The sequence below is a fragment of the Rutilus rutilus genome, assembly GCF_951802725.1.
Source record: "Rutilus rutilus genome assembly, chromosome: 22".
Lineage (NCBI taxonomy): Eukaryota > Metazoa > Chordata > Actinopteri > Cypriniformes > Leuciscidae > Rutilus > Rutilus rutilus.
The window spans coordinates 5,575,316-5,590,323 of NC_140227.1; the positions used below are offsets into that span (position 1 = coordinate 5,575,316).

At 40.7% G+C, this 15,008-nt stretch overlaps 1 protein-coding gene across 3 annotated transcripts in view; it reads right to left on the reverse strand.

The window, feature by feature from the left end:
- Positions 1-541: 541 nt before the first annotated feature.
- fhit (fragile histidine triad diadenosine triphosphatase) overlaps positions 542-15,008 on the reverse strand; it is a 346,802-nt gene continuing 332,335 nt past the window's right edge. For all 3 annotated transcript variants that reach the window (XM_084395270.1, XM_084395268.1, XM_084395269.1), the window contains 2 exons: positions 1,204-1,315; positions 542-597 (listed from right to left, as the gene is read on the reverse strand). In XM_084395270.1, the coding sequence (XP_084251396.1) occupies positions 1,214-1,315 (102 nt within the window). In that variant the 3' untranslated portion in view covers positions 542-597; positions 1,204-1,213. The remainder of the gene's footprint in view (positions 598-1,203; positions 1,316-15,008) is intronic.

The following is a 15,008-nucleotide window of genomic DNA, read 5'->3' on the forward strand; positions in this document are numbered from 1 at the left end:
CTGGCTGAATAAACATCATTTTTTATATATTTCTTTCACATCTACTGCAGTCAGATTCACCCGCGTTCACTCCGAAGGAATCACTCACATGACCTGTGCACTTGTAATGACACATCAAGGATGTTAAGAGGCTAAAATCAGGTTTAAAACTTGCCCCATTGAAGTCAACAGGGTGCAAATTTTAAAACGAGGATAACACGGTGTAGGCAACACCGATTTTTGTCGTTGTTCTCTGTACTGACAGCACTCCAAATGTACAAAAAAATGAGCTTAATGTTAAAATTGACCGGAGTTCTCCTTTAATATAATGGCACACAGTGTTTTATTCCTATATTGCAGCTTGACCTTTGTGTAAAATCTTATTTCAGCTTATAATGGCTGATAATGAATGTACTTGATGTTCAGTAAAAGATTTTTGATACACACCAAAAAATATCACAACAGTTTGTTCATTGTTTTGTGCAGAAATTTGTGACAACTAAGTGAACACTTTAACCAAAATTGCTTTCAGACATGTTTTCAAAAATAATTACACACTATTCAGAAAATGAACTTAAATTTTAATTTGAATAAAGGGTCACAAAAGATGAAATTCTCCTGTTGAAAAAAACAAACAAAAAAAGTGATGAAAGATATTTAACTTAGAGAGATTTGTTACAGAGAAAATGACTAATAAGGGGTAGGACATTTTATTGGATTTTGACAAAAGCAATATGATATATGTTTTTCCATCGGCAGCAATGGAGGTTTTTAGAGTCTAAATGTGTCATCACTCACAATACATTTTAATTTAATCCTGAATTTAATGCATATCATGCTATTTTTATGAGACAATCAAGTGTCCTAAATTGAAGTGAACACGTGCCAAGTAAAAGATGAGTATATGGAAGCATGCCACATCAGACCACCATATACAACGCATATTCAACTTCATCTGACATCTGGTGAATAATTATTTTTAAAAACCCATCTGGTGAATAGAAAAAGAATAAAAAGAAGTCTGCCCCTTTTGTATCGAGGGCTTGTTCACAGTCGAATTCTGACGTTATGCACTGAATCTTTTATTTTATTGTATTATTATTGAGATATTTGGTTGCACAACAAACTGCAACCTAGAACCAGACATTGTCTTTTTTCCCCTCCCACCTTTGGTAATAGTTACAAAATCCAATATTGGTCGTCCTCTTCATAACACATTATTACCTCAAAAAAGCTAGTTGAAGAGGCTGTGTAGTTCTGTCGCCTCTCTGGCCATCTCCTCTTCTGATCTCCATTTGGAAGGAACATCCTCACTTTCCCGGTCATGTTTTTGGAGCTGAAAATATAAAACCAAACATTAGCACTTCCTGTGAGAACCCCAAATTTCAATCCCCCATAGCTATTAAAGTTCTTGTCAGGCAGCAGCGTATTAATATTCCTCAATCATTCAGGTTAGTGTTTCTGACCTCAAGTATTTAACATTCTGCAATGCAGCTATAACTGTTTAACATATTCAAATCTCCATTGAAATTGTATTTTGTAGATAATTTTAGCCTTGTTTTTTTTCTTTTTTTTCTTTAAATTAAATAAGATTAAAATATGAAAATCTCCCTTTGACGTACATTGATGCAAGTAATCATCAGTCATATGTCATCATACTATTTGCATACTGAAATACTATCATTTTTATTGTCTCTCTTTAGTCTATATACATTTATTAACTCTTTCCCTGCCATCATTTTGAAAAAAGTTGCCAGCCACCAGCCACCAGCATTTTTGATCATTTTCACAAAGGTTTCATGGCCCCCAGAATATTTTGGTAACACTTTACAATAAGGTTCATTAGTTAACATTAGTTAATGTATTAACTAACATGAACTAACAATGAGCAATATGTATTTGTTACAGTATTTATTAATCTTTGTTTGTTCATGTTAGTTCACAGTGCATTAAATAATGCTAACAAATACAACCTTTGATTTGAATAATGTATTAGTAAATGCTGAAATTAATATTAACTAAGATTAATAAATGCTGAAGAAGTATTGTTCATTCTTTTAAGGGGCCACTTAAAATTATCACATTATGAAATACATGTTTTTCTCCAAAACACGTTGGCCACAATTATTGCCACCCCTAGAATTGTTTACGAGTAAAATATTTCTGAAGTATATTCCCAATAATATTTACTTTTTTTTTTTTTTTTTCACACCAGAGTGACTAGGAACATGAAATTGTCGAACTATGACTTCTTGTTTCACAGGAGTTTAAATATGAGAAAACACAACAGCCAAATTCCCTTAATCATCCATCACAATGAGTAAAACCAAAGAATATAGTTCTGATGTGCATCAAAAGATTGTTGAGCATCACAAAATAGAAAGTGGCTGTAAGAAAATAGCTAAATATTTGAAAATCCTCATTTTGACCATCAGGGCAATAATTAAGAAGTTCCAATCAACTAAAGATGTTATGAATCTGCCTGGAACAAGACATGTGTCTATATTGTCTTAATACACGGTGAGGAGGAAAGTTTGAGTGGCCAAAGACTCTCCAAGGATCACAGATGGAGAATTGCAGAGATTACTTGAGTCTTGGGGATCAGAATGCCTAAAAAAATAGATCAAACAACCCCTACATCCCCACATGTTGTTTGGGAGAGTTTCAAGAAAAATCCTCCTCGCTCCTCCAAAACTAAACTCCAGCATATTCAGTTGTCAGACATGACCGGATTCTGTGGTCAGATGAAACAAAAAAAAGGGCTTTTTGGCAGCAAGCCCAGCAGATGTGTTTGGTGCAAACAGGGATGAAGAGTACCCCATGCCTACGGTTAAATATACTGCTGGATCTTATATGTTGTTATTTTTTTGCTGGAGGTCCTGGACATCTTGTTCAGATACATGGTATTATGGATTCTAGCAAATACCAACAGATAAAAAAAAAAAATCAAAACCTGACTACCTCTGCTAGAAATCTTATAATGGGCCGTGGTTGGATCTTCCATCAGGACAACCGACAACGGTCCAAAACAAACATCAAAATCAACACAAAAATGGGTAACTGAGCACAAAATTAAGCTTCTGCCATGACCGTCCCAGTCCCCTAAACTGAACCCTATAAAAAATGGGTGGGGTGAACTGAAGAGAAGAGGCCCCAACATGGATCAGGGAATCTGAAGGATCTGAACAGATTCTGTATGGAGGAATGATCTCTGGTCTCTTGTCAGTTGTTCTCCAAACTCATCAGGCATTATTGGAGAAAACTCAGAGCTGTTATCTTGGAAAAAGGAGATTGCAAAAGGTATTTAATAACAGGGAGCCAATAATTATGGCCAGCGTGTTTTGGAGAAAAGCATTTATTTCATAATGTGACGACCCCCCCCCCAGTGAGTCAGACTCCGGCAGGGCTACCCTTTGTCACCGGTTCTGTTTCTAGGCGCAGCCAGGGGCCGGAGGGTGTCAGGTTTGGGGACCACACGATTTCGTCTCTGCTTTTAGCGGATGATGTTGTCGTGTTTGCCCCATCAGACCAGGACCTTCAGCATGCCGAGTGTGAAGGGGCTGGGATGAGAATCAGCACCTCCAAATCTGAGGCCATGGTTAAATATGGCAAAATAAATATATAAATAAATACTCAAACCTGAAAAGTTGTGTGACACCCTGTTTTCATTTCATTATCATTGTACACTTGGCAACTTAGTTGTAACACTGTGCTACAACTAACCCCGCTGTGTAAAAAATTGTTTAAGCCTAGCCAACAGTTGCTAGGAGTTGCTGATATGTTTCAAAATGGTGCTATGTTTTAGCCAACAAGACAGTGATTAAGGTAATATAAAGTTAGATTTGGTGACGTACACACCCAACTCAGAAACCGGAAAAAAAACGTATGATAAAAAAATGTACTTGCATGGTGTCAAAACACTCTTTGTCCAGTCTCTTCTCGAAATCTTATCAAACCTTTCCACAAATCCGCTGGAGACCGTCTTCTGGCAGCAAGAGAAATAGAAAGGAAACACAACCTGCTTGACCCAGACTAACTATAGGGCTGCAATAAACACAGCTACTTATTCCATTCACTCCCACCCCCTCCCCTCTGGGCTCCTTCTAAAGCCACGCCCCCAAAACACATGAACGCGCGATGCCGACTGCTCAGCTGGAGGACGCGTTTGCCGGCGCCGAGCAGAGAGGAGCACAGTGCATGTAGTGACATCATGTCAGAATCACATGTAATAAAATACCTAACTTTATCATTATGACCCTTGAGGTCCCTCAGTTGTCGCCACCGCTGGAAAGTCACACCAATATTGACTCTCGTCTGACTTCTTGTTTTATCCAAAAACTTTTTGGTCATAGCCTTTTCGAATACTGTCTTCCTTTTTTTTGCCTTGTTTGCCTTCGCTGACTGTATATGCAGGTACTGGGGATTTTGACTGCTCTTTCTCTGCCATAATTGTGATTCTTCCTAGCTTCCCCTCCTCGAGGCAAACGGGTGCGCGCATGTGGGCAGCTCCTGTAGCAGCAGGGGTGGTAGCCATGGTAGCGAGGGAGAGTGACAGTCGCCCAGCCAATCATTTCATCTGTTCCGAATGGAAATAAGTAGCTGTGTTTATTGCAGCCCTGAGAGGACTACAGACACTCGATTTGTATACTCTCCTTTTCAGAGAACTTACATTTTAATTATGTATTGGTATATAAAGACAGTTTAAACAAATTTGGGAAAAAGTTTTTTAGAAAAAACTTGCCTACCCTGCCTTTAACCCTGCGTTAGAGGTTGTGCCCCGCTCTCCCCTATATACACACACACACACATTAAAGGAAATGCGTGTGAAAAATGTCGGTGATAAGTGATTTAGACAAAGGGCTTGCTGGATTCATACAGATATCTGGTGTGACAGAACTACAGAAATAAGTGATTAAATTTGACTGTCACATAGTCACACTATATTACATGTCAGCACTGACTGTTAAAGGTTGCAGCATGTTGGTATTAAAACAAAAATCACATTTACCAATAATCTATCCAGCAATAAAACATTTGAACTAGATGCCAATTGAAATAAAAGCTGCATTGAGTTTTTTGTGTTTTTTTTTTTACAATTCTCACAGTTTTGTGGGGGAAAAAAACCATCATTGTAATATATGGTTAAGCTGCCATAGGCCTTGTTTGAAAAGACAAACAAAACTGTGTTTCAGCTGAGTGTGTCAGAGTTAGTTATCATCTGGATGCTCTCTGCTTGTCTGCATTTGTACTCTATCTTAAAGACAAACAGTGCGAGCTAAGAAGCTGTTTTTTTTTCCCCTTCATTCTATCAGACGGCATCATAGCGCACCATGGTTCCCCTTGAGGCCATCTCAATCCATCCATAAGATGAACTTTGGGATGGAGAAGTGTTTTGGGTGGGGGTGGAATGTAGTTTCCTATTTGTTTTCAGAGCTTGTAGAACTAAATGGAAAACCGTTCCTCAGATCTGAGTGATTCGGAGCGACACTTCAAGAGTAGATGCTCGTCAGTATCACATTTTTGCCGAGAGCAGAGAACAGAGGGGAAGAGCGTTCCTGGAAAAGAGCACAGCTGCTGTGAGCAGGAAATTCAGAGTAGATCATGAAACACATGTTAGGGTCTGTTTAGAAGTGCATTTATTTCGCAAATGGCATTACTTTGCAACATTTTAAACCACTGCCTTAGAATATAACTAATTTACATACTTATGCATATACAGTACATGTCGTATGCTAATTTCAGAGGGGTTTTGGTCGACCAACTAAACGGCAGCTTAGCCAGGCTGACAAATTAAATTAAATTAAATTAAATTAAATTAAATTAAATTAAATTAAATTAAATTAAATTAAATTAAATTAAATTCTTTACATTGTAATATTAATTAGCTCGGTTATATGTTAATTATACTTATTACATGTCTCTCTGAAATGCTTGATTCTGATTAGTCACTTGCGACATTCCGAGGTCAGTTGTTCCCCAAATAATGACCAGCGACATTATGTATAATGATCGCTCATACGGGTACTTGAGGTGCTTGTCTCTCAGACGCAGCTGGTCCTATCTTGCGCTTCAGTTATAGACTGTATTTCAATCATGACAGCTCTCAAAGTAGTTTCTGGCATGTTAATGAATATGACAATGTTAATGTATTTGGTCTTGGTGGACTAGGACTAGAAGTATGGACTTGCAACTGCCATTAGATACACAGACATGCTGCTATGAGCATGTAAGATATGCTGCTGCTGCTGCTGCTGCTGCATGAACAGACATGTAAATCCTGTAGCGGACAGGTGGAGCTGGGGAGGTGGAGGGTTTCAGAGTCAACATGCATTAACAATAAACAAAAGTATAATAATATATTAACATTAACCTAGATTAATAAATATTGAATTAAATGTTTGTTGTTAATTTATAGTATCTAATGCATTAACTAATGTTAACTAATTGAATCTTATTGTAAAGCATTACAATTGAATTCATTACACTAATCGGTGCAAAACGATATGATTTGGACTGCTCCAGCTTCCTCTTGAGCCGTTTCATGGGATCTTGAAATATGGCATAATAGCCCTCAGCTGAAATCCAGAAACACGGAACAAAATTATTCCATCATGTCCAATCTCCACAGGGAGACAGACATTGAAAAGGCAGCAAATTCCAGGATTGCCATCTTAATTTGTCACATGAGCACTGTGGATGGCCCGCTGTCTGGATTCTCTACTTTCTGACACAGCTCTGTAACTCCGCCATCACTGGAGGCATCCACTCAAATGTTCGATGACATGCACCACTACATCAGACTAGCAAAAGAGGAATGTTCACCGGGCATGCAGCTTGAAGCGGGGGCTCCGTGGAGATACTTAGAAATCAGAGCTGGAGTCGAACCGAATGCCTGGGGATGGTCGAATAAGAAATTGCACCATAACAGCTTCACCTAAAAATACCCCCCTAAAAGTGGCACTGCTTATGGCACCAAACACAGATGCAAAAATGTTTACATTCACTCAATACTTTGAGGTGCTGTAGATGGTTGCCAGGGTGTTTCAATGCAGTTGCTAATGTGTTCTGATGGGTTTTCTGGGTATTTACGAAGGCCTTCCTAGTTAATGCCCCAAGTAAAAATAAAAATAAATAAAAAATACAAACACATTGAAGTCTCTATGCATTCTGCTCCCTAGATCTGGCCTTCAGTGCAAGTTCCTGTGAGTTACTCTTATTATTGCTCGCCAGATGGAAATCCAATCGCTTAAAACGCAATAGCACAACTCTCAATATGTGACATGATTTATGGCATCATACTGTCTTATTTTACATCGAAAACATTCCATATTTCACCTTTAAAGCCATTCATATTAATATTTTTAGTGAAAGTAATGTGGTAAATGGCAGTCTAGAACATGCAAATAAGAAATGCCTTTCATCTTAGATTAGCCAATTTTCAAAAACCTTTTGATCACAGATTCGAAGAATGAAAAGGATTAGAAAATAAATATCACTTTGAATTTGATTATATGCTGGAACATTTTGTATATGAATTACATAAAATTATAATATATAATATGATTATATGAATTATGTTAAAAAAAGAAACATACCACAAAATAAAGTGTCTTTTATTTTGTTGTTGTTGTCTTCTATGTATACATACTGTACATCTGTTTCTTTAAGACCTCCAGCATACATTGTTTTTCATAAGTGGCTCCATATGGCAAATCTGTAAGACCCTTCAGCTCTTCAGCAGACCCAGCATGTTCTTGCCCGTGTGAATATAGCGGTTTGCTCTCGGCAGGGACGAGCTACATCCGCATGGCTTCACACCAACAGCTGTATAGATGTCTAAACAACATCTTTTCAATTTACCCTAAAGGCATATGCAAAGCTCCTCAACAAAGCTTCCAGCCGGGGGGACAAATCCCCACGACCACATCCAACTACACTTAAGGAGCAGGAGGAGCCTTTCTACGAAAACATGAGGTTCGCCACCTAGTGGAAGGAAGCATATGGCACACGTTGAGGCTTTCCCTTAGGCTCATGCTAATGTATGAATTTATGTGCTCATTAAAAGACACAAATTAATGCAGAATGGGGAACATAATAGGTTTTGCGGCCTCTTCTTGACATTTAACACAGCGTAGCAATAAATGGGGAACATCTTGACTATCTGGCTGCCTCTTGACATTGGGACCTTGAGTCGCATTCAGCGGCTTATGAACGTGACACAGAAGGTCATCGCATAATTACAACAGAACAAAAAGAAATTCAGAGGACAATCTTTTGTTCTCTGTTCAGGAAGAGGGAGAAATTAAATAATTGATTACACGAAATGTGCTTATCTGAGCACATTTGAGGAATTTTAGGCAAGTCGGGAAGTTATCAACATATTATGCCGAGACAAGAAAATGAACAAAGAAATGTAGTAGGGTGTCAAAAATCATTTGCAGGTCATATTTCAGTCCAACTTCAAAGAAGAAATAATAATAATAATTATGAAAATGAAGCCTAATTTTATGATCATTGAGATTTTTATTTATTTATTTTGCATTATGACATACATTTTATGACAATTAAGAAATATTTTCCCAAAATAGTACCGTAAAGCATGCAAATGCATTAATTTTGTACAGTGTATTTTTAATTAAGAGTAATAAAACAAATATTAGTATTAGGAATAAATATTGTATGTATGCATGTATGTATGTATCTATTCATTCATTCATTGTAAAATTTCAGATATGTGCTCAAGTTCATTTTATTTACATTGCATCAATATAATACATACTATGCTTAATTTGTTGGTAATGGAAACTTGCAATGAGGGTGCTTAGTTCAAATTTAAATAATGCTGCAATTCTCAATCAATCAATCAATCAATCAATCAATCAATCAATCATATTGGTTGTAAAAATAATATTTTCTTTATTTAATATAATTCCCTACTTTTTTATTTAAATTTGGGGTAAAGTATTTCTTGAACTTTCAAGATTATGTTTGTGTGCAGCTGGCTGCAGTTTTTGGATAACGAATAATGTTATTAAATGTAAAAAATAAAAAATATTTATTCAATAAAAAGTTATTCAAGGCATTGCCAGATGAAAAGATGACAACCATGTTACAAGGGCTCAATGAAAGTGATATGAAGCTGTTTTCTCCTTTGATGCAATCTTTCTTTGAAAATATATAAAAGTGTTTCACAATCTGCATGTCATTCGTGAAATTGAATTGTGGACCCCTGAACTTGTTACATGTTTAATGTCATAATTATCAGCGTTCAGAGACCAGAAAAGTGCAGGGCATGAAAAGTGCATATATAGTTAATATTTTTTCACCATCTATAATCAGCAGAGACATGTTCAGCTGGCAGGTGTGTAATTCATAACAGGCAAACACAGATAGCCCAAGTTAGACCATCTATTTTTACCAGACCTTTCTTAACAGAGCTGACAGCATTGACAGTTGTAGTGAGCAAAAGGCAGGAAGGTACTTCACAAATGTGCCTTCTTTCTTTTCAGAGAGAGTGCGACATTGGACGCTCTTCACAGCCCCTTGGACACCAGCTCTTTCTCATATGGTCACTGCACACTGACACCTCTGACTGTGCAGAGCAGACGCACAGGGATACGAAGTAAGAAAGAGACAGCATACATAATTCTGCCACACATTCTGTGTGACTTCCGATAGAAACTATTTTAATGACATGTAAATACTTTTCAACAGCTGGTGTTGTAATTACCAGGCAGAAATTATATTCCCCAGATTGTCAGGAAAATGTCCCTTGGCTGAAAACTTGTCAAAGCATATCTGTTTTCTCAGCAATACCGACAAAGCCAGAGAAATAAGAGAAGGAAATCGAGCAGACTGACTGGCTTATTCACTAGTGTTGGGTTTGAGTCCACCTTAGTCGAGTCCAAGTCGAGTACGAGTCCAAAAGGGGCCAAGTCAAACTTAAGTCAGAGTCCAACTAAACAATCCTGCATTTCTTTAAGTCAATATCTTAAGTCAATCAGTCAACAATACTGCATTTCATTAAGTCAATATCTTAATTCAATCAGTCAATAATACATTTATAAATTCAAGGCAGGGGGTGGTAACTGGGGTAGCTTGGGGGATAGGAATAGCCTATTGGGTTTCTTATGACTCGTGGGTTTTAGGGTAGATGTCATATTGAATTTTTTTGTGAATTAAAATGAGGCTGTGAGGGGATTTTATTATTATTAACTATTAAAATTTTATGAAATATTGGCATTTGGTGTGATTAGGCCTTATTAACTGTCATGAAGTACTGCTCACTTTGATGAGGATATCTAAAAGAATGCATTTCTATAAAGTGGCCAACATTTATCTTTATATAACAACATGCAGAATACTTCCATTAAAGATTAGTGAATGACAAAGTAATCAAACCGTCGACCAGAATCTGTTGTGTAAACATTCATTCAGAATCAGCGTGAGTGCTGATTCACTTTGTAGGCTGTGGAAGAGAAACAAGAATGCACTCACAACTCATTGCACACAAAATCCACTATACTGTATGTACTACAAAAATCTGGCAAGTCAGAGTCAGTTAGTGACATTAATGTAATGACGTAAATGACTGTGCTCACCTGTCCCCATATTTATAATCAAAAACAGCTTTATAATTTATAAAATTTTATACAGTTTTTAAAACAAAAACATTTTAACAGCCCACTATTAAAATAGGATCTATTGGAAAGTCCTTTTCTAATGTCAGGTCAGAGAAAGAATATCTTACAATGAGAGAAATTGGACATGATTAACCCAATGTAACCCCATTTTCTTCTCTGGTGACTCTGTGTCAAACCACATTGAAAGATCATGACCCCCTGAAGTAGAGAACATGCCTGTGTTTAGCACTGATCTCAGGCTGAAAGCTAACTGAACAGTCCCTTCGATAGCTGGAGATCAATGGTGCTAAAGCAGCTTTTCAAATATCACATAAAAAAAAATATTAACGGTTCCTTAAAATCTACAATAATAAAGTTTAATTTTCTAAAATAAATTATAATAAGCAGCCAAGTGTTCATCAAAAAAGCTTAAAAGAAAGTAACTTTTCTGGTAGGCATTTACAAGGAGGCATTAGTCATATTGCTTGAAGTTTATTGAAGAGCCCCTTAGAACAACATTGTATTCAGTTAGTCTACATCATGAACACACTTATGCTCAGGTATTACATGATACCTTGACACCTTCCCCTTTTAGTCAAATACTTCAGGTTACATTTCTGTTATACGATTACAACATAATTTACATGTTTTCCCCCAAACCAGTAACCTTACCTAACAACATCTATGTATTTAACTCTAGAACTCGCATATCAGGATTTATAAAAAAAATAATAATAATTGCTGTCACGTTACAGTTTCTCAATTCTTCACAATTCTTTCCTTGCAATAGTCTCTACAGGTAGATCAGAGTCCATACGAGGTTGAGTTCCCTTTCAGTCATTTACGTTCGACGTAACGTCGACGTGACGACGTAATTGAGATCACTTCAGGGAGCCCTATCAACTTCGAGTGTCTACAGAACGAGCCAATGACTGCTGGCGTGCGTGAATCACGTCATGCACCCCGCCCCGCCCCGTAGCGTGGGTATAAACAGGAAGCAGGCGCACACACACATTGTCTTTCACTTCGGAGTCGAGCTTTCTGTTTGACTTAAAAAATTCTATGAAGACTCTAATAGCATTGAAGACTCTCTGTTCCAGTGTTGGTGTGATGGCGCGAGCTTAAGCTCCCACAACTGCTGTTTTCACAGCAAGCTTATTTCTGTGTCGGTATCGGTGGGCGTTTCCCTGATAGTGTTTGCAGCACTGCTGTACACTGCGGCTATTTCCTGGGTGCCTCAGCACTGTGAGATTATTGGAAAGAGTATATATATATATTTTATTATTTTTTTCTTCACAAAAGAGCAACACAAGCAAACCCTGCATCCTTTTCAGGATGTAATTTCGCTTGTGTGTTTCTGGGTGTGGTCGTTCCCTGGCACCAGCAGACGGCCACAATAGTTGCCTCACATGTTTGGGCATTAAGCATGCTGAGGCAGATTTGTGAATAGTTCATGTTTCCATTGCGGGCGCTTACCTTAAGGGAGGTGCAGTCCCCTCGCCTATGCCCCGATCAAACGTCTATTCTGCCCTGCAGAATAGGCCTACTTCGGTGCTTAGCCAGGGTGATCTGAGGATCCCCGTGAGGGCTTCCCCGCCAAGATAATCTCTGTGGGATCCTCATGCCTCACAAATGTGGCCGCCGCTGGAGCTTCCAAAAGAAACTGCTGGTCCTTCTCATGAACAACCAGTCGTGTCTTTTGGGGCTCCTCCTGACGACCAGATGTCAATCGCAGCATCGGAGGGGGAGCTTCGCTCCTCTGGAGATGAAGATTCGGCTACATTACCCCCTTCGGGGAGTGTAGCGTTGCCCGAGTCCGATCCAGAATGGGCAGCTATGCTTTCCCGGGCCGCTGAGAAGGTCGGGCTTGAGTAGAACCCTCCACCACGTCCCGAACCTTCTCGGTTGGATGGTTGGTTTCTTGGGGCGGGCCGTGCTGGTTCTGGCCAAACCAGGAGGCAAGCGCAGGTGCAAACGACCCTGTGACCGGCGACCCAGAGGTGGATCAGACTGCTCTTCAGGAAGTGGCGAAGGCACCACTCCTTCCCTCGGTGGAGGGCCACGCAGAGAATCTTTTGTTTCCTTTTATTTCTGTTCCGCCACTGGCCCCCGGGACCTGCTCTCTCAGAGACGGAGCACCCTGTGGCACCCACGTCCGGACCTCTGGAAACTCCATGTCTGGTCCCTGGACAGGACGCGGAGGTTCTAGGAGACCTACCCCAGGCGGTAGTTGACACCATCACTTATGCTAGAGCCCCCTCTACGAGGCGCCTCTATGCGTTGAAGTGGAACCTATTCGTTGACTGGTGTTCTTCTCACGAGGAGAACCCCCGAACTTGCTCGATCAGAGCTGTGCTTTCCTTCCTGCAAGGGTTGGAGCGAAGGCTGTCTCCTTCCATCCTTAAAGTGTATGTTTCCGCTATTGCTGCACATCACGATGCAGTTGAAGTTAAGTCGTTGGCAAAGCATGACCTGCTTCTGCCTCGCGGACTAAATCCGCCTCGCCCGCTCTCTATACCCTCTTGGGACTTGTCTCTGGTCCTTTCAGCACTTCAGAGACCACCCTTTGAGCCCTTGCAATCAGCTGAGTTGAAAATCCTGTCCTGTAAGACAGTTCTCCTGGTTGCATTGGCCTCCATCAAGAAGGTAGGGGACCTGCATGCATTTTCGGTCGACAAATCCTGCCTAGAATTCAGCCCGGATAACTTTCACATGATCCTGAGACATGATCCAAGGTTCCTACCACTCCCTTTCGGGACCAGGTAGTGAACCTGCAATAACTGCCTTCAGGGGAGGCAGACCCAGCCCTGGCTTTTCTCTGTCCCGTTTGCGCTCTGCGTCTGTACGTGGACAGAACGCAAAGCCTTATGACCTCAGATCAGCTCTCCATCTGTTACAGAGGCCAGCAGAAGGGAAAGGCTGTCTCCAAGCAGAGGATGGCCCAAGGATGGCTTCGTAAAAACCCTGCCCACCCGGGTTGAAAGCCCACTCCACTAGGGGTGTAGCTTCTTCTTGGGCGCTGGCACACGGCGCCTCGCTGACAGACATCTGTAGAGCTGCGGACTGGGCGACACCTAACACATGCATTAGGTTTTATAGCCTACGTGTTGAGCCGGTTTCTTCCTGTGTGTTCGCTTCAACCAGCTGGTAACACCGAAGTTCCTGCTCCAGTGTCGGCTTGCTGCGCCTTTCCCTTCTTCCCGAGCTTTCCCTTCCACTGGAACAGATATGTGCGCTTTTTGCTCCAGTCGAGTTCCCCACTCAGGCGAAGCCTGTGAGTTCCTCCACACCCTTTTGGCGGTCGGACGTTGCGGAGCGTCGTGCTCGACGCCAGGCCTAGGGCTTGTATTCTTGTGTAACTTGTGCTAGGCTGGGTTCCATATGTGGTGATCCCTGCGGCGATCCCATATGCGTATTCTTCCACGATCAGCTCCCTGTGGTGAGCCCGTGTCTTTCCCTTGGCAGAGTCCGCTCTGCCGTCACTGTCTGGTGTTGCCTCCCCCTTCTTAGGCTGGAGCCACCCCAGTGACATTCCATATGTTGCACTGCCCCTCCTGCCAGTCCATATGTGTATTCTCCACATGTTACCTCCGTTCGGGCAGGATGTGGCTCCGCAGCGCCCCTCTCCCCTGGAAAGGCATGCTTTCCCAGTGTAATACAAGAGTTCCTGTGTGGGATATACGGAACAACAGTTGAACTCCTTCCGCCCCACCTAATTGGGGGTCTTGAGTAGGGCACTGGATGTGGCAGCAACCATGGCGTTTTCCATGGGATCCCAATTACATTATCACGTCGACGTTACGTCGAACATGAGCGACTGAAAGGGAACGTCTCGGTTACTGATGTAACCCTCGTTCCCTGAAGGAGGGAATGGGATACATATGTCCCGTCGCCACCGTTGCTGACCATCGCTATACGGCCGTCACGATCTCGGCTCCTCAGCGAAAAACAATGTGTGCGTGTGCCCACTTCCTGTTTATACCCGCACTGCGTGATGCGATTTTCACGCACACCAACAGTCATTGGCTCGTTCTGTAGACACTCGAAGTTTATAGGGCACCCTGAAGTGATCTCAATTACGTTGTCACGTTGACGTAACGTCTCCCCTTCCCTCCTTCAGGGAACGAGGGTTACATCAGTAACCGAGACGATTTCTTTGATGACTGTTCTGGACTCGCCCCTGTCTTTAAAGTAATTCCTGGAACTCCATCAGGCAGCAATTAAAGATGCCTGTGATTTCTCCTTTTCTCTCCCTCCTTTTCATTGATAACCTCATATCACCTTTGAGTAGTGATCTCTACAATCAACGTAGCAAGGTCCTTTCCATTTTGATTCATCATCCAGCTTTAACAAGACTAAATTGCCCAGTCTAAGAACAGGTAAGTCCTTCACACCATGTCATCTGTT